This window comes from Euprymna scolopes, chromosome 1 (assembly GCF_053919585.1).
Source record: "Euprymna scolopes isolate OS-2025 chromosome 1, ASM5391958v1, whole genome shotgun sequence".
Lineage (NCBI taxonomy): Eukaryota > Metazoa > Mollusca > Cephalopoda > Sepiida > Sepiolidae > Euprymna > Euprymna scolopes.
Genome location: NC_136482.1, coordinates 133,747,040 through 133,774,476, shown reverse-complemented (window position 1 = coordinate 133,774,476; position 27,437 = coordinate 133,747,040). Strand labels below are relative to the sequence as shown.

At 34.0% G+C, this 27,437-nt stretch overlaps 2 protein-coding genes across 6 annotated transcripts in view; one reads left to right on the top strand and one right to left on the bottom strand.

Annotated features, from left to right (window-relative positions):
• Positions 1–11,636, bottom strand: part of LOC145270457 (ribosome quality control complex subunit TCF25-like) — a 178,181-nt gene extending 166,545 nt beyond the window's left edge. Inside the window, exon 1 of one of the 4 annotated variants that reach the window (XM_080126184.1) lies at positions 11,391–11,636. In XM_080126184.1, coding sequence (XP_079982310.1) covers positions 11,391–11,543 — 153 coding nt within the window. In that variant the 5' untranslated portion in view covers positions 11,544–11,636. The remainder of the gene's footprint in view (positions 1–11,390) is intronic. The other 3 variants (XM_080126134.1, XM_080126299.1, XM_080126240.1) reach the window with 3 other exon arrangements.
• Positions 11,637–11,644: 8 nt separating this feature from the next.
• LOC145270737 (uncharacterized) overlaps positions 11,645–27,437 on the top strand; it is a 43,375-nt gene continuing 27,582 nt past the window's right edge. The window contains exon 1 of one of the 2 annotated variants that reach the window (XM_080126413.1): positions 11,645–11,883. In XM_080126413.1, the coding sequence (XP_079982539.1) occupies positions 11,741–11,883 (143 nt within the window). In that variant the 5' untranslated portion in view covers positions 11,645–11,740. The remainder of the gene's footprint in view (positions 11,884–27,437) is intronic. The other variant, XM_080126370.1, reaches the window with a different exon arrangement.

Below are 27,437 nucleotides of genomic sequence, written 5' to 3'. Positions count from 1 at the left end.
TGATTTTGAACAACAAAGCTGAAATATTTTGCCACCAATTCAGACAATTTCTGAAAAAAATACATTCTCACTATTGAAACAGTTAATTGAGTTTTTCCCCTTTCGTCTTTAAATGTTTGAAGAAGTATGTTGGAATTCCTTTTCTTTTACAAATAGTTGCAAATTGGTAATCTCTTCCTCCTCTTTGCACACTTCAAAAATCACTTAATATATACACCTGACTCAGCTGGTATATTTGCATATAGAACATATTTGCATATAGTACTCATGACAGAGACTATAAATTGTAGTTTGAACATGCTCATACTTCTATCCTTGATTTCCGAATCTTCAAGTAAGCCATTCTGTGTTTCTCTGTTTTTTTTTTTTTAAATTTTGTTGTTCTGCTACACTCTCTAGTGATCTGATAATTAAAAAGATGACAACTCGGAGTTGGTTTTCTTTGTCTAGAATTCCTTCAAGGTAAAGGTACTCACCTTACTCCTCGGATGACTCATTTGGAGCAGTATTATTTGGTGCAGATGTGTCGTCTTCTTCAGAGAAATCGCTGCATGCTTTGATAGTAATCAACCTTGCACTCTGGGTTGAGAACTCACTGTCACTTTCGCATTTTGTAGTATCCAGGACCATGACGGGACAAGTCCCTTACATGGTGGGGCATCCTGTCCACAAGAACATTCTGCGAGCTTTTCACTCCTGTGACATGTCTGCATGTATAAGGGGTGGTGCACAACCCAACTGCAGTCTTCACCTAGATACGATCACCCACATTGTATCTATTCTGCTGCTGTTTCGGCTTGCCTAGATGAGTGCATTAATACCCTTCAGTCGAACACAGTAGTAATGAATCAGGTAAGCTGGGACAGTCAGTACTTGAGGGTGACATTGTACCAATAGATTGCTTCCACTATGGATACTGTTTTCTTGCCACAATTCGCTTCACACTTTAATGACACCGCTCCAAAATGCCATTACCAGAGAGGATGTATGCACAACGTAAGTGCAGTTGGACACCCAATTCACTCAAAAAGTTCTCAAAGACTACTGCGAAATGCTATATAATTGCTGAAAAATATTTCTGCTAGTGCTACACACTTGTAAAACTGGATTTCTAAGTGGCCCAAATGACGGCAGAACCATGTGGACTCTCAGTCAATGAGGTAGTGTTTAACTTGGCAGAGGGTTACATCCATTCCCACCCGAAACCAAGTGTTATTAACATTTGGCCAACATGTGGATGGTGGGTCAATCAACTGGCATTTTTCGCAATTTTAGTTTACATCCTCCACAGCAGCTCCATTATGCTCCAGTGATACTTTAGTGACTAAGGAGCTTGCATCAACCCACACATTTAGCTCAGAACCTTCCACATACTTTCCTAACACTGGGTCTTCTTGGTGCACTTTTGCAGCTATATCTTCAATCATTGTCACTAAAAGACCATCAGTCACCTTGTCAACCCAGCCTTTTGACACATCCACTACTCTCCTTTTCATGAACACTGCAGCTACTCTGGGTTGAGAACTCATTGTCACTGGTGGGCTACAGTACCATGTCAGTAGGCTTCTGTGGTTATCGATAATCTATCATTAAAAGAATTGCTTGAACGAGTAGGCACCATATTGGTGGGCAACAAGGTCGAGGATCTTACTGCTGCAGTACAACCTATGCACTAAAACCTGGCAGGGGCAGCGGGAGTGGTTGTGTTAACTTCTTCAGATGCTGGGGGTCAGAACCATCTGACAAGAAACTGCATGCAGTGTGGCAGTGGTAGCAACCAGAGAGAGATCAACCATGCAACAAAACAGGGCACCTAGCAAGAGACTATCTGGGAAACAGAAACAGGTGCGAGACGTCAGCGCTACTCTCTACCCATTCAAATTAAAATGGACGCTCCATGTGATAGAAATCATTGTTAATGAGAAGAAGCGTATAATACTGGTGGATTCTGGATGCTATCGGTCCCTCATGACTGGACCAGTGTGGGACCCTTAAAGTTAGCTAGCATTGAAGTTGGTTGGGCACTTTCCAGTTGTTAAATGGCAGCATTTCACCTACTAGCCATTGCAAGTCTGTCAACAACTTGCCTGCAGTCTCTCCTGGACAGAGGTAGTGAGTGATGAATAATTCAAAAGCCGCAAATGAGTGTTCTATAGAATTATGAACGGAATGATATTGAGGAAATCAAACATGCCTTTGAGGATAAGTATGTTTCCCCCAGCTGCGCTTTTCAATTGTAATGGCAGAACTCAGTCCACCTTGGTTATTTTACACAGCTCACAAGTCAACTCTAGATCTTCCAACCATTCCATTATTGGAGTGTCCGTTGCCACGCCACTGAATTCGAAGATTAGCTGAATGTTGCTTTGTCTGAACGTGATAGTTCTAATACGGCCTTAATCGCAAATTGGTAATCTCTTCCTCCACTTCACATTACAGCAATACTCAACTACAAAAGTCTAAAAAGAAACTAATGAACCCAACTGCTAAGATCACTTAATATATACACCTAACTCAGCTCGTAAATTTGCATATAGAATTCGTGACAGAAACTGTCTGAGCATGCTTACACTTCTAGCCTTGCCTTCCAGCTAGTTATGCTATTCTGTTTTTTTTTTTTAACTTTGTTGTTTCAGTTCTGCTACACAAATGCAAAAGAAAAAGGAATAAAGAAAAAATGGTAAAATAAAAGGATTGAATGGACTATGCACTCAGACATTTTACATTCATGTTTTTGTGTGGACTTTCCAGGGTTTTTTTTGTTTTTATTTGTCTTGAAGCAGGTTTTAAATTTTTGTAAAAAAATTTTTTTTTAATTTATGAAGTGCATAACAAGAGTATGGTGACTATGCCAATGCTGAGCTGTGTGCGAAATGATGTAACAGTAAAGAAAAAGAAAATAAAATGAATGTGTGCACAGACCAATGAATACGTTAGAGAAGACAATCTTGTTAGAGACATGGGTGATGTCACAGCGATAACGAGAAGTCACACTTGGCGGGAAAACAAGGAATAAAGGTATTTTGTTAAAACCTGAAATAGCAAATTGAAGTTTTTTTCCTATTTGCTATCTCCTTTGCGACTGAGTCTACAATGTGTTGGATCCTGAGTATCTGTGTATGCAACTTGTGTGTAAACGTGTATAATGTTACACTATGGTTCATCAATAATTCTTTCCTGGAGCCACAATTATTTTTGTCAAACTAAGTTTATATAGTAAATTCAAAAAGTATTTGCAACAGTAACTCCCTTCTTAAACAATTACACAAACATACCACTAGATAACAGAAAACTTTCTCCTCTTGTTGTGATGCTAGGGAGCATCCTGATCTGCCTTATAAAAAAGGGATGCACAGACTTGCTTTTCCTCCTTTCTCTCTCATGGCCTGCTACAATTTGATAAGGAAAAATTGTGTATCAGTTTTATTAATAACTTCATGAATAGCATGTGCTCAAGTTTGAATCTCTGTCCCATCATTTTCATGAGTGAGAAAGAGATGAGGAGGAGGAATTAGAAATTTTAGTTAGGAGCAAAAGAAAATCCATAAATGTGTTGACGATGGAGAGGATCATCAGATGAATATGCACTTCCTCATTCTCCTCAATGCCACTTAATCTTGATGCAAGGCGATCTGCTGGAAAAAGCTATCAAGGCCCTGTACCACCTCAGAGACTGTGTAGAAACTTTAGATATTGGCTGGAACCAAAGATTACTCTTAACCTTCACTGGAGCAGGCAGTCATCAGGACATAAGTACAGTTTCTTAGGATCGACCCAAGTTGCAAAAAGTTAGAGCACTGGCTAAATGTGAAAAAAATTTAATTTGGTACTGTAACGAGTAAACCAATATTAAAAGTTACCTCAATGAATAAATCTGTGGTAGTGCTTACTGGCCACAGAGTTTAATATAAAATCAAGATTGGTCAATTTTAATTATTAAGTTTGCAGGTTGAAACAAGTAACGTAGAAAGCAATACAAATGACGACTCAACAACCAAAGGTAGATCAAATAAGAAGTGTATTAGGAAAAGGTATATTTACAGGATATTTACATAATGGTGTCAAATAAGAGAGTCTTTGCTGGAGAAACATATCTGCTCTCGGCGGCCTTCGGTGGCTTCTGGTGAACACACACTCAGACTAACTGAGTCTTCCTATTTATGTGTAATTACTATCCACATATGCAAATGAATGTGTGCCACCACAACATTAATGTTCCAATAAATAGTGTTGTCCAGAAGTTAAATTCTTTCTTAAAATGAAATTCCCTTTCTTTGTTTTTCTATTTTTCTTCTGGAATTCTGACCAAATGATCTGGGGGGGGGGGGATTTATACCGTTATATTTTTTATGTTTACTTCTAGATAAATTGAAAAGAACTATTTTCTCAGATTTTTAAAATATATTTTTGAAATTTGCCAAAATGTGACAAGATTATTTTTTACAATTTTTGATAATTTTAGGTATTCCTTTTTTCTTTCTTTTCAAAATTTATTAAAATTATTAGAACATCATATGCGTTTTGACAGACTTTAAGAATTAGATAGAGTTATCTCCTCTGCCCCCCCCTCTTTCTCTTTGTAGCTGAAATTGCCACGATGGCTGTGTTGTGCGTGAGGAGTCTCACTAAAATTTGATTTTTCTCTTTTAAAAAAAAAATTACTTGATTAAATTAAGTGACTTTTTTATGAGATCTTCATTCCATAAAAGGCTCGTATATAAGAGATTTTTCTTTATCTCCATTTTTTTAATATCTTTGCCAAACTGCATAAGCACCAGAAAACAATATTTAAAACTTGTATATAATTTTGGCACTTCGCATGCACATTAATATCATGGGAAAACTTTTTTTTGGTTTCAGTTTGAAGATTGCACATCAGGAGGAGTCAATGCAATTTCAGAACATGGATTCCAATAATGACTGTTCAAACAATAAATTTTAATAATTATATTTTATTTGAGTGCTTGTACAAAGAAAAGTGACAAATTGATTTTTTAAAAACAAGATTGCAGAAACAGGGGGCATAATTCAGATTTAAAATTTTAATTATTGTTTGTTAATTAAGTAGATTATTTAAAAAAATATTTTTGATATAAATTTACAAAAACAAGACTGGAAATTATTAAAATTTTAATTATTGTTTGTTAATTAAGTAGATTATTTAAAAAAAAACATTTTTATATAAATTTACAATAACAAGACTGGAAATTATTAAAATTTTAATTAATTCAATTAAAGTACTGTTTCTGTTGTTTGTTGTTTAACTAAATTGGTGCTTATTGTACCATCCTGAAATAATAACATTATTTAGAAAGTCATTCTTAACATGGGGAGAGGAAGGAATGGTATTTTGTAACTATTCTGTACACTAAGGAGGAAGGACTCATTTTTATTATGCCTTCTAAGAAGGAGACTTGGGCACTAACATTAGTGCCTTCTATACTTCAGATCTCAGCCATGGATGAAGTATAGAACATATTTGTAAAAACCTACGAATTAGGCATATTTATAAAACAGAATGTCTACAACCGCATTACGGACCTTTTCTTTTCTTTTCATTGTGAACTTTTCATCTTTAGTATTCAGCCTGTTTGAGTTGTTACCAATTTTTTAGGGCCATGAGGTCCAATAGAACACGGCTAAATTCAACAGAGAGCATCGGACATGTTAATTAAAATTCCCATCTTGACATAAAATAATTCCTACAGTACTAAATATTTCGGAACTGATTTTTTTTAATTATTAATTTTTTGTTTGTTAAACTGATTTATCTCCCTCGTTTAATCCGTCATCTTTCTTTGTACAAACACCAAAATTTTTCCAGCAACATCTTATGCTGGATTATTTATTATGTAGTTTAAAATTGCATTATTAATATTTTTTGATTTTTGGAACATTAAGTTATCTTGGAAATGTTATCATTTATTCATTTCTGTTAAAATATGCATGTTTTTGGAATTCTTAAATGTATCAAAAATATATATAACAATAAATAAGCATATTTTGTAAAAAATAAATGGACATATTTAAAAGTTTTTTTATATTCTGATATGTCAATACTGAAAAGAAACAAGTCGGAACTTTTATGTATGGTGACGACTTTCATTCAATCACCACCTTGTTCGCCTTTCAGGTCTTCATGGCAGAAGAGTACAGAGTTAAACTGACAAATAACTAATAAATGTTATCAAAGGCGAGAGAAGTTACTCTTCTACCTATCTGGATATATTTTTAGTGTATTAATTTTAAAGCGTTTTTTTCAGTTCAAAAAATAAGTCATGTCTAGTATTATCCGAGAACAAGAAAAGTGGCAGACATGATCACTTGTTTGGAGTCTTGATAATCGCTTTTAAATAGAAAATTAAACAAAATACTGGTGAAAACCCACTCAAATATCACGATAACATTTATTGGGTGGATTTCTACCAGTATAGTTTCATTTTTGAGTTTTTAGTGATTATCTAGACTCCAAAGATAGAAACCATCATGTCAGTCATCTTGTTTTAACTCAAGCACTCGGAACTACCTGTGTTTCTGTTGCATTGTGTTTTGTATGGATATGAAAGTTCCCAATAGTACTCTCCCTGACGAAGCGCTAGCTCTGTATACTACTCCAATAGTGTCTGCCATGTTACTTTATAGTGTTGATATTGGACCCGACATATCGTTCTTTTGTGCTAATAAAAACCTTATTTAAAGGGTATACAGTATTTGTTTTACTTACAACGATTTTATTAGCACAAAAGGGTAAAAAAAAAAAAAAAAAAAAGTAAAAGTTTTTAAAAATGAATCGTGCCCTGAGGCCTTCTTGATTGGACGTAAACCCTAATTCATCTAATGCTGAGCAAGAGTTTAAGCACTGGCTTGCTACGTTCAAATATTTTTTAGCGGCACTACCTCAGAAAAATCTCAACAAGTTGTCGGTCCTGATAAATTTTATTTCACCGGATATTTTCGAATATGTCAGTGATCGCGAAAATTATGAAGAAGCCTGTCTCAAACTGGAGGAATTCTTTATCAAACCAAAAAACGAGATATACGCACGGCACCTACTCGCCACGAGGCGTCAGCAACCGGGAGAAAGTCTGGACAAGTATCTTCGGGCATTACAAGTCCTTAGCAAGGACTACAATTTTAGGGACGTCAGCACGGCGATATACGCTAATGAATCGATTTGGGATGCCTTTATTGCCGGAATTCAGTCCCATACCATTTGCCAGCATTTGTTGGAAAATAAAACGCTCGACCTGGACACTACGTTTGACCAGGCACGAGCGCTGGACAATGCAACGAGGAATATGGAATTGTATTCACCAGCACGATACCAGGAACCAACCGCTGCAGCTCTCGGGAAGGAAGAGACATCAGACTTGGATTTTAATCAAATAACCCTAAATGTTGCTAGAACAGAAATTAAATGTTGGAACTGTGGAAATTATAAACACTCAAAATCACGATGTCTAGTGAAATCGAGTGTTTGTCATCGATGTAAATGGATTGGGCATTTTGCAAAATGCTGCAAATCAAATAATACTACTATATCAACTTCTGCCTCGGTCCATTATCCAACCTTAGCCTCTATAAGTTAAAGTTCGGCAGTTCCATCGTCCCTACAGAGATCCACCGTAGAAATCCACATTTTGGGTCAGCCATTAAGAACACTAATGGACAGCTTTATTCATACCAAAGTTGCTGAGGATCTGGATTTAAAAATAACAGATTCAGACTTGAGAATTTCGACGGCATCGTCTGACCTCTCATCCAAAATGGTAGGTGCTTGTTTTCCTAACATACTTTTTAACAAACGTATGTATCCCAACCAGAAACTGTCAGTTTTAAATAACCTTTGTTGTGATGTGATTCTCGGACTGGATTTTCAAAGTAAACATGAAAGCGTTACCTTCATGTACGGTGGGAGTTCAACTCCTATTGAGATTTGTGGACTCGCTGTGGCTTCGATGGAACCGCCTGAACTTTTTGCTAATATAAATAAGAACTGCAAACCGATTACCACCATGTCTAGACGTTATAGCTCAAGTGATAGCAAGTTTATTGACTCAGAAATTAAGCGCCTTTTAAAGGAGGGGATCATCGAAACCTCAAACTCCCCCTGGAGCGCAAAAGTGCTCGTGGTTAAATCCGATAATAAGAAAAAGAGAATGGTCATTGATTATTCTGAGAAGCTCACAGTATTAATGCTGGTGTCTCTCAGGGGTCCATCCTGGGCCCAACTCTTTTCCTGATCTACATTAATGATCTTCCAAATCACATCCTTACAGCATTTGTAGACATTTATGCTGATGACACTACTATTTATGGTAGCACATCTAAGACAGTAAATGACCAAGTTCTCTCTGATTTTCTCTCCTCTGATCTTGAGCACATGGTACAATGGGGAAAGGAGTGGCTGGTTACTTTTAATGCATCTAAAACCAAGCTTCTCTCTTTACATCATCAACATTCTGATCTACATCTGGCATCAATTGAAATGAATGGCTCTCGTCTTCAGGAGGCTTCAAGTTTTGACAAGTTTCTGGGCTTGACAATTACTCCTGTTCTTAAATGGAACACGTACATCAAATCTGTTGCCAGGGCCGCTGGAAAAATGGTGGGATCTTTCTATCGATCCAGTAGATATCTCACTGCTGATGCAATTCTCTATCTGTATGAGCCAAGTACGTCCAAGGATGGAGTACTGTCGCCACATCTGGGCAGAAGTGCTAGAACTTGTCCTGCCTTGATAGAGTTCAAAATAGACTTCATAGCCTCGTAGGAGATGTCCTTTTCTCTTCCCTGCAACCTCTATCTCACAGAAGAGATGTTGCGAGTTTGTCTCTGATGTATCGTTATTTTCATGGAAAGTGTTCAACTGAGCTTCAGTCTATGGTCCCCCCTTGCCAAACTTTCACAAGAAACACTCGTCTAGCTGAAAACACTATCAATAATTCTCCCCACTCTTTATCTGTGCCTAAACCTAAACATAGATTCCATGAACAAAGCTTTCTTAGAACTGCGCGCCTGTAGAATTGTCTTCCGTTTTCCTGCTTTCCGGCTGAGTACAATATGGTTGTCTTCAAGTCTAACATAAATAAGTTCTTGATGAGCTGTTCCATATAAGTTAACAAATTTACCGAATTTTAATTACTAATGATTACTATATTTTCCAATTTCTACTGTACACTCTTTAACCCTTATCCTTGAGTGGCCTCTTGGCCTTGATAATGTAGTGATGCCTGTGTAAAAAAAAAAAGTGATTTTTTTGGAATTTATACCGATTTTTTATGATCAAAGTAAGTAAAATTTCGTTGATTTTCTTCAAATCTTTTTTAAAGAAAACCGATTAAAAAACAACAACAAATATTGCATAATTTGCTATTAAACCTGCTATTTTTTTTTTTTTTTAAATTTGATCTTTGCTCCTTTAATTGGAAAAAATTATTAGGGTTTGAATTAAGCTTGGAAAGATACGAGGTCGAATTATTCAATTTTTTATCACGCATTTTTAATGTCGGTTTCTGACACTGCTAGCATTTCTTCATATCTTGGAAACTACTTGTTTCCTGGAATTTTAAACGTTAGTGGTATTTTACGTTAAATTGTGTTCATTGTACGTTGCTTACCCCCCCCCCCAAATGTGCCCATAAGGTGGGTGTCCATTTTACGTTAAACTATTATAGACAAGTGAACCCCCCCCCCCACTTTTTGGCCACTAACATTTCTTCATATCTTGGAAACTACTCGTTTGCCGTAATTTTGGACGTTATTTTCGTTGTCAGTGCCCCTCCCCTGAAAAACCTACAAAATGGTAATTTTAAAGAAATTTTCGAGGGTGGAGTGTTCTTCATATTTACCACATGTTTTTCGTTCTTTTTTTTTGGGGGGGGGGAGGTATTCAATTATAAAACTTGCGTATTCAGGTGCTTCTGCAGTTTAACCGTTTTTTCCGTAAGTAACGCGAACGCGCCGACATTTACAGAAACCCGCGTGTGTGCAGACTGCAGCGAGCGTCCACTGTCATAGTGTCTTACCGATTTTTTTTTTTTTTTTTTTCAAAAATTTGCTCATACTGTTTATATCCATGCGTAAACATTCGGTATTTTGCCGCGTTTACTCAAAGGTTCTGCCTTGACACCAATAACAGTACCACATGAACCTTTCTCGAACGAGGCTGAATTTTGGGACCCTATCCCATCGTATTACATTTAACCCTATTTGTGAAATACAAAGATGATCACTTGATCTGTCTTACTCTGGTCAAGAAGTGGGTATTCATTTTACGTTAAATTTACATTTATAGTGAAGGAAGTGTCCCCTCTCTACACACACACTCACTCTCTCATATATATATATATATATATATATATATATATATATATATATATATGTGGTAAATCTGAAGATAGGCAACTCGAAGTCCGCAGCCAGCAGTGCCAGATGCAAAAAAAAAAAAAAAAAAAAAAAAAATCGCGTAATTATTTTTGGCATTGTTATTTAGCATTTGTGGAGTACACACAGATTCGAAAAAGTTGTCAAAAAACAAATATATAACAAATGAATGTTATCAAAGGCAAGATAAGTTACTTTTCTACCGAACTGGATATATTTTTCGTGTTTTTATTCAATGTAACGTGTTTATTCAGCTCGAAAACCATACAGTGTTTACCGATTTATTGGAAAATTCAAGATGGCGCCTGACTCCCTCTTTAACACGGTAATTGTGGAAAAGGTATTATAAATAAAAAACTAGACAAAATACTATTAAAAACCCGCTCAATATATGTTACGTTACCGTGACATAGGTTGACATATAATCGCCGATTATATGTCAACCTATGTCACGCCGGTAACATATATTGAGCGGGTTTTTAATAGTATTTTGTCTAGTTTATTATTTATAACACCTTTTCTCGAACTTACCGTGTTAAAGAGAGAGTCGGGCGCCATCTTGAATCTTCCAATAAATCGGTAAACACTGTATGTTTTTCAAGCTGAATAAATATGTTACATTGAATAAAAACACGAAAAATATATCCAGTTTGGTAGAAAAGTAACTTATCTTTCCTTTGATAACATTTATTTGTTATATATTTGTTTTTTGACAATTTTTTTCGAATCTATGTGTACAGTAATACAAACCCAAAATTGTTTATTTGACACTAGTGCTGCGAACTTGGAGTAGCCTCGCCTATATATATATATATATATATATATATATATATATATATATATATATATATAGTTTACTTTATAATTTTTCCATATATTCCAGTCTGTTAAGGTGTAATAGCAGAAAAAAAAATCTCATTTATTTTTCCACTGATAAGGACAAAAGTTTACAATTCCATCTTAATTAGTGATATTACAGTAAATAAGTGAATCATGTAACGAACCAAGTCAAAGGGATTGGCAGCAAAAGCTTTTTTCTTATTTTTCTTCCGGTTTGCTGTTAATGGTATGAATGTATCCTCTTCATCATCATCGATGTTGTCTCTGGGTGTAGGAATGATATCCTCTTGTAGTCGACGTAGTGCCCGACTAGACATAATCTCCACGTCGCTCGTTCTCCAACAAAAACAAGTAATGTAGAGAGAAAGAGATATTCAAGGGAGATGATTCGAACTGGTATTTATACTGGTAGGGCCGCTTAAGAATATGTACACAAGTATTTATTTTAAAAAAAAAAAAAAAAAAAAAAATTCTAAGCGACTTTTGTTTAACTTCAGACCTACCAAATAGAGAAATGTCTTCGCTGTTTCGGATTTTAGTTTTTAAGAGAACATATCGGTGTCTAGAATTAACAAAGAGACTATTTTACAACAGCTTGACACAAAATAGTATTAAGCAGTCAAAAATGCTGAACAAATTACTTAATAAAGGTGACAGGTAAGTGCTACTGCTAAACATATTATGGGTTTGTATTATTGTACCCATAGATTCGACAATGCTGTCCGAAAACAAATATTTAACAAATAAATGTTATCAAAGGCAAAATAAGTTACTTTTCTAACCTAACAGGATAAGTTTTAGTGCAAATTTACTGATCCGCACTATTTTTAAAATCGTATTTCCGAGTTTAATTAAAGTTTTATGATATGTTTTTTATTCAATTGTAAGGTACAGAATAGGTACAAACTACCCTCCCTCACCTCCCCATATTAAGAATGGCTTTTTAAATAATAACGCTATTTCAGCATTTGTAGAAATTTTTGACACCCCCAACACGAAACTGCGAATAAAATATTAAAAAAAACTCGTAATTTCTCTTTTAAAAGTGGGTTGTTTATTTTCTTTATGGATTATACTTCCAAAATAAACTATTAAAGTTGTTTTAAAAGTAATAGAAATATTTATTTTTTAAAAAACAGTAATGAATTTTACGAACTCAATATTTTTCAATTTTTAAACTTTAAAAATCTATCAAAATTTTTCTATTGATTCTATTACGATATTTTCAGGGTCAATGTGAAATTTTATGCTCTTTCCAATAAACCGAATATAATATTTTAGACAAACGTTTTTTTTTTAAATTCACGCCCCCCCCTCCATTTTCAAGTGTCTATTAAAAAGTAAATAATTTACTCACCAAAGTGTTATATATCACAAATTGAAGACAAAAGGTCAATAAATAATATATTCAAATTTTTTTAAAAAAAGTAGTGTTTTTTTAGAAATTTACCTGTAAAGTTCGAAGTTTAAAACCTTATTTTTTAAACCACGTTGTTTGTTGTTGTTTTTTTTAATGAAACCTTGGTCCTTGCTCCTTTAATTGAAAAAGAATTAGGGCTTGAATTACATTTTTCGAGTAGTTATAAGCTTGGAAAGACAGGGGGTAGAATAATTCACGCCTCCCAGTTTGAAATGTCTATTAAAAAGTAAATAATTAATTTATTCACCAAAGTGTTATATATCACAAATTGAAGAGAAAAGGTCAATAAATAATATATTCAAATTTAAAACAAAAAAAGTAATGTTTTTCAGAAATTTACCTGTAAAGTCCGAAGTTTAAAACCTTTTTTTAAAAAAAAAAACACGTTGTTTGTTTGTTTTGTTTTTTTTAATGAAACTTTGGTCCTTGCTCCTTTAATTGAAAAAAAAAAATAGGACTTGAATTACATTTTTCGAGGACACAGGGTGGAATTATTCACTATTTTTCACGAAATTTCTGACACACCTAGTGCATGAGTACCATTGTTGAGTGTTTTTATTTAATGTAACATGTTTATTCAGCTCGAAAAACATACAGTGTTTACCGATGTATTGTGAGATTTCTCTCGCAAGGTTTTTGCCCTTGGCAGAATGGAAGAAAACAATACAGAATTTCAACAAGCTCACCTTGAAACTTCAACGTAAATTTTATTAAAGTAAAAAGGTCCATGTTGCAAAAGATGCGTCATCTTCAGTTATCTGCCACTATGAGCTGGTAACATTCCCGAACGGAATAATAGTTTATCTTCGATAAAGGCTGGGTAGAATTCCCGCTGACGAAGTAGGGCGTTAACAGTGTCAGAAACCGACCTTAAGAATGCGTGTAAAAAACTTGAATAATTCGACCTCCTATCTTTACAAGCTTATAACTACTTGAAAAATGTAATTCAAACCCTAATTTGTTTTTTCAATTAAAGGAGCAAAGACCAAATTTTTAAAAAATAACAGGTTTAATAGCAAATTATGCAATATTTGTTTTTTTTAATCGGTTTTCTTTAAAAAAGATTTGAAGAAAATCAACAAAATTTTACTTACTTCGATTATAAAAAATTGGTATAAATTCCAAAAAAATCACTTACCTATAAAAAAAATACTATTCAATGTGTAGTTCCATTCTTCATTGTTAAGAATTTATCCATATTTATTTTTTAAATTCCATGTATTTTTTAAATAAAAGAATTTTTTAAACGACTATTTGAAAAAGGCGCCATTACGTAAGCACTTTTACATTCTTATTGAAACACTGGAAGTACTGGTTTAGAACTATGGATAGACAGAAAGAAGTAAAAACCGCACATTCATATTAGCCGTCTAGCCTTGTGCGTGAAGAAATGTGCTCCCATAGTTGGAAACTAGTCAAATTTTACTTATAAGTTTTTGCCTTTAAAAAAAAAAACAGTCAAGGATTTTTTTTTCTTTTCTCAAAGAAATACATAAATTTTTGATTTAATATATTTTAATTCTACTTTATCGAGTGAATTTTTTTTTTTTTTAATATCTAAAAGAAAGAAAACACTGAATGAAATAGAAAAAATTGTCGTCAGCGTCCAATACTTACTGGACAATATAAGCAGAACATAGGCTTCCAATTAAAAAAAAAAAAATCAACGTGGCTTTTAAAAAAAAAAAAAGTTTTACACTTTGGACTTTACAGGTAAATTTCCAAAAAAACACTTCTTTTTTTGTTTTAATTTACAATATATTATTTATTGACCTTTTATCTTCAATTTGTGATACATAGAACTTTAGTGAGTAAATTAATTATTAAAATTTTAATAGACATTTCAAAATGGTGGGGAGTAAATTAAAAAAAAAAACGTTTTTCTAAAATATTATATTCAGTTTATTGGAAAGAGCATAAAATTTCACATTGACCCTGAAGATATCGTAAAAATTGAACCAATAGAAAAATTTTGATAGATTTTTAAATTTTCAAAATTGAAAAAAAATTAACTCATAAAATTCAATTGATTTCATTACGTAAAAAAAAATGGCTGCATGAAGACGCACCAGACTTTGTAAACACTGTTTTTTTTTTAAATAATATTTCTATTATTTTTTAAACAACTTTAATAGTTTATTTTGGAAGTATATTCCATAAAGAAAATAAACAACTCACTTTTAAAAGAGAAATTACGAGTGTTTTATATTTTATTCGCAGTTTCGTATTAGGGGTGTCAAAAATTCCCAAAAAATGATACACCTAGTAGTGCTTAGGTTGGATATGTTGAATTGACTTCCAAGTCGGGCTGCTAGCAGAGCATACACGAGGAGTCCATGTGGAAAACTGTCCAATGGCAAGTCAAACAGTAGACTTTAAATTCGTCTAGACAGACATCAAATTGAAGCACAAATGTGCAAATAAAAATTCACCCTACTTAAGGGTATTGGTAATTGCAATAATAAAGTTCCGCTCTACATTTGGGCATTAAAATGTCTCAAAGCAGCAAAGTATTTTCGCTACCTCAATTCGAGTGAGAAATCCATGTCTTTCCAACGCTATGTCTTTCTGCATTCTGATCTGAAAAGGAATTTTGGCGCTGAGAAACATTTTCGGCAGCCAGTTATAATATGCAATCTGATTGGTTAAAACAAATCCGTGGGTGGAGAGACCATCCAATAAAATGGTTGCTTATTTCTGCAGAATTGCTTACAGTATTGGAAAATTTAAAATGGTGCCATACTCTCTGTTGAACACGGTAAGTTTAGGAAAATGAGTTAAACATAAAAAACTAAACAAAATACTGTTAGAAACTTGCTCAATATATGTTACCGTGACATTAAAAAATTATCCAGTTAGGTAGAAAAGTAATTTATCTTGCCTTTGATAATATTTATTTGTTATATATTTGTTTTTTGACAACTTTTTCAATTCTGTGTGTATAGTAAGACAAACCTGAAGAAACGTGGGAAGAGGGCATATGAGAACAATTGTCCAAATAATACAAATTACTCATTATTACAGTCGCCAAATTGGTGGTTATGTCTACAGGAGTTAATGTTCCTATCAACAATAGGATGAACCTCTATAATAACTTACAACAAAATAGTCGTCAAATGAAAGGAAAACAAAGCCCTTTTATAAACTGGTTAAAATCAAGTTATATTCTTTGTCAGCTGACTCTTCTGCTTCACAATGAATTCCCCAGAAAAGTCTCTTGTTATTAATGTTTACCAGCTTAAAAATATTCTGTTATTCTGAAAAACAGATAAGTTTGTTTGCTTATTTTAAAACTAGTAAACACTAATCAGAAGAGACTTTTCCAGTGTATTTATGTATTTATTGAAGTTACATACATTGTTGGGTGTAGGTTGCCAAGAGTTAAAATAGTAAAGGAAGTACTAATCTCTTCTCTATCTTCTTCTATCTATATAAATAAAATGAACTCATTTTTCGCCTCTGAGTTTGACCTTAATAGGATTAAAAATCAAGACATTTCATGCGAATGTATTATGCACGGACAGCACAATATCTCTGGTGTGCCTATTACCTATCCACTTCCTCGGTAATCTTAGATCCTATATTTTTTCCACTGAGAGTTCACAGCCAAAATCTGTTACAATCAATGGAAGTGGTAAAATCTTTTCTCTCTATTAGATTCATACTCCCCCCGCGACCACTTAACACCACTGTGGATGCATCCACTGGGGAATTTACGAGGAAACACCGGTTTGAATTCTTAGTTGCTTACAAAAAATGGATTGGCATTTTACTGTAGGGTGAAACGCAACTTTTGATTACAGCTATTCTATGGGTTACTTATGCCATTTTTAATATTTCTTTTTTTATTTTTTTCCTTTTTTCCCCCACCTTTTATTTTTCTTTTTGGTTGGGGGGGGGCGAGTCGAGGAGTTACTTAAACGAAACAAAGTAACCTTGGATTCCAGATTTTAGAACAAACTCTACCAGTCAGCCACTAGCGTTCTTCACATGTCAAAACAATTACTCGATTTAATATTTTATTTAGTATATTTTTCCTTCTATTATGTTTGCATTGATTTTTTTCGTGATAGTGGGGGGGGGGGAAGAGCTGACTTCTTATTTTTGGATTACTTATTTTTTTATTTCTATGCATTGAATTTCTGGGAGTTTCATTAACCCAATTACTACTACGCTATCGATATGGAATCAGACGACATTCCAATTTGTAAAAAGCGACTACAAAGAAAACAATAAAAAAAAGAAAACAAAACTAAACACATAACAAACCGTTGTACTTACACCTAACAATTATATGGTTAAAAAGTACTTTTTTTGCAGAAAACAAACCAACATTAAAAAAAAAAAATCTATTAAACATATTTTCATTATACACGGTCAGTTTTCTGGTTTTATTTATTTTTTTTTTTTTCCATTTGTATTTTTTGCAGTTTGTTTTGTTTATTGGATTTTATTGCAGAAAACAACCCAACAATAAATAAAAAAGATTAATAAAATACCATAAACATTTTTGCATTTTACACGGTAAGTTTCTTGGGGGTTTCAAAACAAACTTTTTTTCCACCGATGATCGCCGGTCTCTCATGATCAATTCTTGACAGGAATTCACACGAATTCGGGTCCAATTATGCAGGACTACCTTAATTTTTTTCCTTTTTTTTCCCCCTTTTTCTTGGACCCTAAACAACTACAAATGATTTTTTAACACCCTTTCTTACATTTTTTTCCCCATTTTTTTTTTGTTTTTGCCATTAATTCTTTCAATTTTACGCGCATAAAACAGACAGATAAAAATAACATTAAACATATTTGGGTCCTTTTGCTTGCCAGTTTCATTTCTTTAGCAGATTGAACACTAACAGAACAAATTCAACAGAAATCATTACCGGTTTATTTCGTTTACAAAATAAAGTCCGCTGTTTGCATTTACAGAAAATTTACTCCCATCATATATTAGCTAAACTAGAGGGAGGGGCGGCATCTATATATATATATATATATATATATATAAAAGCGAAAGTGTGTGTTTGTGTGTGTTCGCTTGCTTCTTCTTGTGTATGTCCGCGATTGATTTGGCTTGCAAAACTAGATCAGACTTCCTCACACCTGTTTAGTTCACTTCATAAACATTCATATAACACCCTTATGAGTTCCTCTCCGTCGTGGCCCAGATGGATAGGTGACTGGCTTTTTTTCCCTTTCGTTTCCACCTTCACGTCAAGGCTTTGGGGTCAATCCGACCTTCCGACCAAAACTTTCTTTTTTTCTTTTACACCTCTTTTTAACACACACACAACTCCAAACACCCGGGCAACGCCGGTACCCCCCCCCCTCCCCATCTAGTAAGTAATAAAGTTAGAATGATAGAAGTCTTTGAGCAATATACTTTCTATTGGAGGATAGTCGGTGCTCAGGAGCAAGTTGACAGAGGCAGGAGAGAAAGCGTCTTTCTTTGTTAGTGCCTAGAAACTCTCTATGGCTGCTTTATGAATTTCAAAAGGCCTTGATGTAGTCCTTTAAAAGTTAGCTCAAAATTATTACACCCTGGAGGCTGATCATCGTGTGACCAAACCACTTTGCAAAGGCTGGAAATGTTAGTACATCGTAAATGGTGGCTATTGCTTATTGCTGTTTTCTTATAGTAGTGACTACTGCTGTTGCACATCACCCTTTACTTAGGTAGAAATCCAATGGAGAAAATATGTTACTATCACTTGCCAGAGAGTGTGACTTGGTGTGTGTATGTAGTGGAGACGTTTCTTGAAGGGTTGCTCCCCAGGTGTGAACCATGATATAGAACAATAAACACACTGTGAGAAATTACATAACTTGAATCGTGTCTCTTCATTGGTTAATTGATTTAACACGTTTTTAATTACAGCCTTTCTCATTGGTTGATATGAATTTTCACCCGGAGCGCGGGCATGTTTCAACTGAAAACTCAGTATGGGAAAAGATTTCAAGCAGGACGGACTCGTATTAATTTTCTTATTAACTTAAGGGCCTTTTGGTACCCAATATTTTCAGGGAAACATTATGTAGATCTGCCCTGGGAGTTTGAGAAGATTCTAATTATGTGCCTTCCCTAAAAATTATGGAAAGAGTGGCAGATTCTTTAGAGAAACAAGGTTTATATAATGAATATTTACAAGTATTTGAAGATTATGAACAAATTGGTATCATCGAACCTTTCTCTGTTCCTCCTGAAGAGTATGAAAAATATTGTTGGATCCCTCATAGGCCTGTTATAAAGGAGGGCTTTGGTGTCACCACAAAAATCTGTCCCATTTTTAATTGTTCCTTGAAAAGGCGAGGGGTGGGGTACATTAATGATGCAGTATATGCTGAAGTAAACTTGACAACACAACTGCTTGACCAGCTCTTAGATTTCAGGAAAAATGACTGTCCTTTTCAGAGATTTTTGCAAGGATTTCTTGCAAATCTGCCTGTGAACCGATTAGGACAAAAACAGATTCTGTTTTTTTTCTCAAAATAAGCGAGAAATTGTATACCTATAGGTATAACTCAATTATTTTTGGCTTCAATGCTAGCCCCTTCATTTTGAGCCACATACTCAAGTTTTATGCAGAGATATATCTTCCTCTGTAATTACTAACAAGTTTTATGTTGACAACTTAGTCACTACTGGTTGTGATCATGACGCACTCCTTTCTGTTTATAATACTGTCTGTGACAGATTGGGGGATGCAGGATTCGAGCTTTGCTCCTGTAACTCCAACTGTACGAACTTGCGGAACAAAATTAATGTTACCTCCCCTCTTCCCACCCTTGAAAAGATCCTGGGGTATTGGTATTCCCCTCATCTAGATACAGTTAGACTGACACTGAATTCAACACAAAGCGTGGTCTTCTGTCTCAAATTTCAAGTATCTTTATCCTTACTGCTTCCAGTTACTATTCAAGACAAGATCCTTGTTAGTTAACTCTGGAAAAGCAATTTGCTTTGGGATTAGGAGATTCCTGAAAATGTTATAGCTTCTTGTTAAACACTTGCTAAAGAATTAAACAAGTTACGTAATTTTGAGTTCCCCAAACGTGTGATGATGGAGGACTTCTCGGTGGAGTTTATTTGCTTCTATAATACATCTAAACTTGCATGCAGGTTTTCTCTTTATTTAAAACAAGGAACACAATGCTCCCTGTTATTCGCTAAGGCAAAAGTGGCTCTCATTAAATCGAAGACCCTTCCTACCTTAGAATTTATAGCTATCTATCTCACTCTTAAAGTTGCTCCAAATGTTCTGAAAGTTTTGAAGCCTATCAATATCCTTTCCATATTCCATATTCCATTGGTGCTATCTTGGGTTTTAAATGGAAAAGGGACTAAAAGGAACATTTTTGTGGAGAATCGTGTACTGGGCATAAAAAATGCTGGAGGATATTGACCTAGAACTTAAAACTCTCCCTCAGTTCAAATATGTTCCTGTGGATTTATTGACTCGAGGCCTTTCTGTTTTGTTTGAGCAATTATACTATTTTTGAGTACACAGCCCCAATTGATTAAATCAATTTACCATCGACTGGTCTGTGTCCTCCCTGCCTTGTCTTAGTGACACCAACAAAATATATATCCTGTATGTTCTCTAATGATCCCTGTACTGACGAGAATGGTTTACCAATAAATATTTCTGATTTCTTATCATTGACTGGGACAATCAATGTCCTAGAGAAAGTTTTTGTGGTTCTGTGAAGTTAAGACACCGACACACAGATACCAGCTATAAAGCTAAATTGTTGCTTTTTTCCTGTAAGTAGAGGGTAGAATTTCCTTACGAGTTGGAATATTTGAACCAACCTTCAAATCAGGCTGTGCTTCATTTGTTTATCGATAAGAATGGTCTGTTGCGAACTAAAGGACATATACAGAATTCCAACATCACTCCTTTGAAGTTAAATTTCCTCTACTTTGGGGAAACATCATGGTTTGACAGAATTGGTAATTAAAGAGGCACATTTAAATTGTTGCATCTGAGAACCAATTCAACTCTTTATAAGTTGAGATTATCTGGTTTTTGGATTCTCCAAGGGAGGCAATCAGTAAAGAAAATTTTCTGTAATTGTATTACTTGTAAAAAAATCAATTTGTTGCAATATAAAGCACCCTCGGGTCTTCAACTGCCCACTCACTGAGCAAATTTTGTTCACCCATTTAAGCAAGTGAGTATTGACTTTATTGGTCATTTTTTGGTAAAATACAATGATGAAGACATGAAAATGTATGTCTTGTTGTTCACCTGATCTGGAGCTATTACTAGATATTACATGATGTTGCTCTTCAGAAACCACTCTTCTATTTCATGCATTTCCAGATGTTGTAATCATTGGTTAACAAAGGAGATTGACTAAAGAGTTGAAGCTCATCTAGATATGAGCACTAAATCCTTTATATTAGCGTTTATTAGGTTTACCAATTTGCTTGTTGTTCCTACGCATGTTTATTCAGACAATGTAAAGACCTACTTAGCATCCAACATCATGTTATTCGAAATCTTCATTTCGGACAGATTCAAAGAAAAATTCAGGTTAACTTCAATTAGTCATCTCACCATTCCTCTTTATTCGACTTGGCAAGGATGTGCATGGGAGAGGATGATAAAAACACTGAAAAAATTAATAAGTAGAAAGAAAGTCTGCTACTTTGACTTCTTAACCATCCTTTCTGATGTGGAGAAAGCAATCAATGATCAATAACTAACATATATTACTGCTTCTGAAGGGAATTTCGATATTTTAATCCCTAATTATTTTTTACAAACTGGTTATAACCCACGTTTGTTTATCAATAATTATGGATCAGAAGATTTATGTCCTGATCCAACTAGTAAAGCAAAACTTTGCAATCTTTGGAATTGAGACATGGGTATATTGAAAAATTCAGAAAGATACGACACAACAATTACTTGTTGTCCTTAACAGAGGTTGATGCTATTGGGTGATTGCTCTCAGAAGGAGAAATCGTGTTAATTAAATCTCCGAATAAAACAAGCCTTTTGGAGTCAAGGCAAGGTACTTAAACATTAATGGGAACGATGGTAAAGTTTGCTCAGCCTGTGTATACAGGGATGGTTGCGAACAGGTTCATTCCTTAAAAAATTTATTTTCTTTGGATTTAAAAAGTACTTCTGCATCGTCTTCAACAAAATTTATGGAGGAAGGTGGTTCCTTCTTCTGTCCAACTTGTTCCATCGTAAATGAAACATGCTCATGAAATAAATGCTTATGTAAAATAAATAAAAAGTGTATATATATATATATATATATAGTTCTTTTGGAACTCATAAATGATTGATAAAATTTAAAAAAAATGCAAATTAATAAGATAAACTAATGCTTGTAAAATAATTTTTTTTTCTAATGAAAGGACATGTTTCTTTGAAAAACCGATTTTTAAAAGCTGTTTTTATAAATGTTGTACTGTTTGAATATCGCAAACTTATAAAGTAAGTAACTTTACATTTGTTAAAGTTTTTTACTTCTAATGCTCTATTCTCAATATCGAGCATATTTTATCACATTGGGATTTAATATAAAATGTATGATTTAATTACTTGAAAAAAATAAAGTCTTAAACAGTTTTTGAGTTAATACACTCACTGACCACTATGTCTGGTAATGACATGAGTATATTTTACAGGTGTAGAAAGAGTTAGTTGATGCAAAGAATATGCTGAGGGGAATATGAAGCTCTTGTGTTATAAGATTTAAAAAGACCCATTTTATCCCATGAATAAATACTGTCTCTTTTGTTTTCCATCAATGTGGCCAGTTTGTCAGTATCTGCAAGCATGCTATTGGGACCGCTATAAGGTAGAGTGAAAGGGATTCTCATACCATCCTTTTATTAAAAAAAAACATGGATGCATCATAAAATCTCTATCAGGATTGAAAACTTTGAGTTCTGGTGGCGAGGGTTCATAGGTGGAAACTTGTTAAATTACAATCTTTACAGAAATAACTGAATCTGTAGTTGCAGGGTCTATTGGAGTCAGCATCTGACCTATTAAAGAAGTTTGAAGTATTTGAGATCCTCCTTAATAACTGCATGACAGATAAGAACAACAATAGGCTCATACTTGCTCTTTTGCTTTTGGTCAGAAGAACTATGCAATATGGCTTCAATTACAGAATTCTGTCATCCTGTTATTAATAGCTTGTCATATATGCTTAATCCCTAAAAACCATGAGTAGTTCTTGAAAGAGATGGGATTAGAATTGTTCACCACAAGACAAGGCGCTTGCCACTGCATTCTGTTCATGGAAATGTATCTGATATCATTAGTAAATTGCGAAATGAAATTCAAATTGCAAGTATCCTGAGAAGAATATTAATCTGGGTTAGAATGCAGTGTGACCATAAGCAGGTGGTGATTGGTATAGATCACAAATTGACAACCTTTGTATGAATGTTTAAAGTATTTAATTCTGAGGTACATAGTCAGCCGTTAAAGCCCAAATATGCTGTAATATTGTTCTGCCAGTTCCAGCTGTCTTTAGAAAGGTGCAAGAAGATGTAGTTTTTATTGGTGTTGTTGTAATACTACTACAACAGTATCCAATACATTAGTGAACAGTGAGAATTGGACACATTAAGGATATCTTTGCAACCTTTTCTTTCATTTCATTAAAAATTTTCGGTTGATTTTTATTCAACAAAATCTGATCATTTTGATTTTTCTGTTATGTAACAGGTACAAAGTGGAGACTTGAATTGGGATATCAGACTCTGTCCTCCATTTGCAGTCCCCCCCCCCCCAAAAAAAAAGAACTGGATTAAAAATATTGCCCTATTCGGAGCAATCAAGAAAAAATACACACACAAAAAAAGAAAGTTTGTTCTTTATGTAACGATTATGAGTACACCAAATATGATTGGCTGATTAAGCCATATATACAGACCGCTAGAGCCACCTGGAACAGAAGATGTTGAAAGGTATGTCACAAACCTCACGTGAGCAATACCATCTTCAACCACGAACACTCAATCAATACTTACCAGATTATTTCTTGAAGCTGTAGCAAAGTCCGCTCAGTTACTTCGAAAGAATACACACTTTTCACAGGACATGATTTCTATTCACCAAGCATTTGGATAGCTATGTACATTACAACTCTAAAATAAGTACTGACATTTTTTAAATATGTATTCTGCATAAGTACCCTCATTTATCTTCACATAAACAGTTTGTCAAATATAAACATATACATATGAGAGATATAAAATAGTACTTAATTTTTATATGTATATTAGTATGTTGAATATTTTATTTCAATATGAATTATTTGGATCATTAAGGAATAGAATCCAAAACACATTTGTAAAATTAAAAGACACTGCATCTGTGAAAGTGAACAGATTATGGAGAAAGTTCTTTTATTTTTTGATGTCAGTAATAAAACAAGTTGCAATCTTGCTAGTTATATACAATTTCTCTGGAATGAGGACATAAGGCAAGTATTTATTATCCCTAAAGATGATGGAAGCAGGCTTCCTAATACAAATATTATTAATTTGTGCATACATGGACATATTACAATGGTTGTCCCTAATCTACATCAATGGACATATTGATGCCTATCAAATTACTGTGCAAAACTATTCCTGCTTTTCTTGTAATCACATTTACCCTCCACTATCCTCTTGTACAGCTATAACTGATCAGTTATAACAGCATTCAAGTAGCAGTAGGTGGCTAGAGATAGGTTAGGTTTAAAGTCAATTTCTACTGTCCAACACATGCCACCATGTAAAATGAATGTGAAACCATAAATGATTGTGGGGGGCTTCTTTTTTTTTTGCTCTGCCAGAAATGCTTTAAACCGAGGTTGAATACCGCAATAATGTTGTGTTAGTATTGCATCCTGATGTGTTACTTATTGGATTGAACAACATCATGAACTAATTGTCCTACATCAATAGCATAGGCAGTATGAAAAACTATTTTGTTTCCTTATCTTAGTTATAAAGAGAGATGAGAGTGGCTGTAGAGCTGTTATACAATATTGAAGATGTAATTCAGTTGAATAGTGGGTTGATAATCTACACTGCAGATCTGGATTATGTTTTGTATAAAATTGACTTTGCATGGAATTAATTTTCTATAAGTTTTGCCTGTCATTTCATAAAACATTGATTAATCCTCAGTTAGTTAATTTATCTGATGCTATTTTAATTTGATAGAAAAATAAGATTTTAAGATCATGAGTATAAATGGAGAGTGTCCTTGTAACCATTGAAAAAGTAAATGAAGATTGAATTTTTCCTGAAATTGATTGACAGAAATATTTGTATGACTAAACGAAGTAGTCCAGTGGATTCAGGTCGGGGAGGGGGGGGGGTCAACGAGAGAAGGGTACAAAGTCGTAGCACTCCTAAAGCTAAGCCTGGGTCTCTTTGGACTTGTGGGCTTGCGCTGAATCCTGTTGCCACACCCAGGGTTTGCCAGTGGCCAGTTGATTGTTCCAGAAAGTTATCACACTCTTCGGCACATCCAGAGACACTTTGGTGTTGAATTTCAAGCAGACTTCGAAGATATGAGGTTGCACTCACTTTAAACCACACCAAAGACCATAACCTTGGTGGAAACTTTGTTTTCATCACCCTGGGCACGTCTCTGTTATTCGTGGTAGTGCAGCGATGCATTTTGAAGGTGCTGGCAATGGTCCTGTTGTCATAACTTGGACCAGTAGAGAACATGAGTTGGACAGCGGCGCATCTCCAATCTCACTTGTTGAACATTGTGTCACTTTCAGGCCTGATAGAAGGCTTCTATCATTCTTAGGATTTGTACACAACTGACCAACTAGTAGATGGTCTGCAACAAAGAAAGAAAACCGGTTTTTATCAAATGGAAATGGAATCATGCCATCTTTTTTAGGGTGACAATTTTATCGTTTCACCCTATATTTGAAAACAAAAATAATAAATGTGTATTAAATATATTTGGCCATTAAAATACTGCCTTTTCGGTAGTCGCATTGTAATTTTTGGCATGCTAGCAATCACATTTAATATTGATAAAGTATATGGTTTAATATTGATAAAGATATTGATTTATGGTGTAAAGTTTAAAACTTAGTATGTTATTTTTTTTTTTCACTATGATGTAAAAGAACCTGCTTGTTAGCATTTAAGTTCAGGTTTGACCCTTATTTTTTTTACCTGGAGTAAATATGTCAGCACTTAATTACTACCTCAGATAACTACTTTATCAATGATTTCAAATGCTTAATAGGGTAATGTGACTAAATAAGGTTTGTGGGTGATATGAGAAAATAAGTTTGTGTAGGCATTAAAAATGTTGCTTATCTCAAACATAAGGAGTCACTGAGTAAAAAGTTGATTTATTTTACTGATCTAAACTCAAGAAATGCATGATTAAAATGCCTAAACATTGAATGAGTAATAATGAAGATGGCTGTCATCTGCAATTTTGTAGAGAAAGTAACAGCCTTGACCTTGCGATCAAAAACTGAGATTAAATGAAATGAACCAAGGCACAACTGACAAGTCAGAAAATTACAATGAAACAACTGTTAATAATAATAAGTAAAAAGAAATTAAAAGGAAAATGATTCAAACAACTTATTTTTTTTACAAAACATGAAAAATAATTTCAACATTTATTTTTAACATAAATTTTTTATTAACTTAAAATTACAAATAATTTAATCAACATTTAACCAAATTTTATTTTTAAGTTAAATTTAAAAAAATTTAAAATGGAAAATAATTTATGTAGAATAAATGAACGCGGTGCAACAAAGGATTTCGCTGAATTTATTTGTGCCCACTCAGTTCATTCCATTTCACACAATCTTAGATTTGATCGTCAAGGCTGCTACTTCATTATTACTCATTCAATGTTTAAAGATTTTAATCATGCATTTCTTGAGTTTAGATCAGTAAAATAAATCAACTTTTTACTCGAAATGACTCCTCATGTTTAAGATAAGAAACATTTTTAATGCCTACACACTCTTATTTTCTCATATCACCCACAAACCTTATTTAGTGAAATTACTTAATAGATATAACATTTATAACTATGACAGACAGCTGTATTTGTTACTTTAAAAATTTGGTGAGTATGTAGGTTTTGTGAATACTTTCAAGAGATTAGATAGGCCTACAAAACTTTTTATCTGTTCAGGTACTCTCTTATACTAGAAGGATGATTAAAGTTGATCAGATTCTTTCTCCAAGTTCACCAGGATCAAGAAAGGACCTTAACACGCTTCGGCACTTATGCAGAACACAAACCGCGCTGGAACAACGGTGATATGTAGAAATCCATTCTTTCCGTTCTGTATCTTCATCGTTAATAAATTAACGCACTGCAAAAATTGAATCCAACTTGAAAAATTAAATCCAAAAAAAAGGCGCCAACTTACCAAAGTATAGCTGCCTGGGGGGTGGGGGGGGCGATGTTCTTCTAATTTCCAAAACGAACGATTGCTTTCTAGCTATGCTAACAGTGGGCAGTTCTTTTATTTCTTTTAATGGCGGCTTCAAAAGTTTTAGGCCTATCAGAAAAAAGATTATTTATTCTTTTTTTTTTATATTCTTTAAAGTTTATTATCACTTATATATAGATACATTTTTATTTTTAGTTTATATTTAATAAAAATATCAGAAATACGACACCACAAGTGCATGTAGCAATAGTAATGATCTAAAAACAATAGTACAATAATTTTCAATGTTTCAGAATTTAAAAACCAAAAGCGCACTGATTTAGTTTGAAATCTTTAAAAAATGGGACATTGTTTT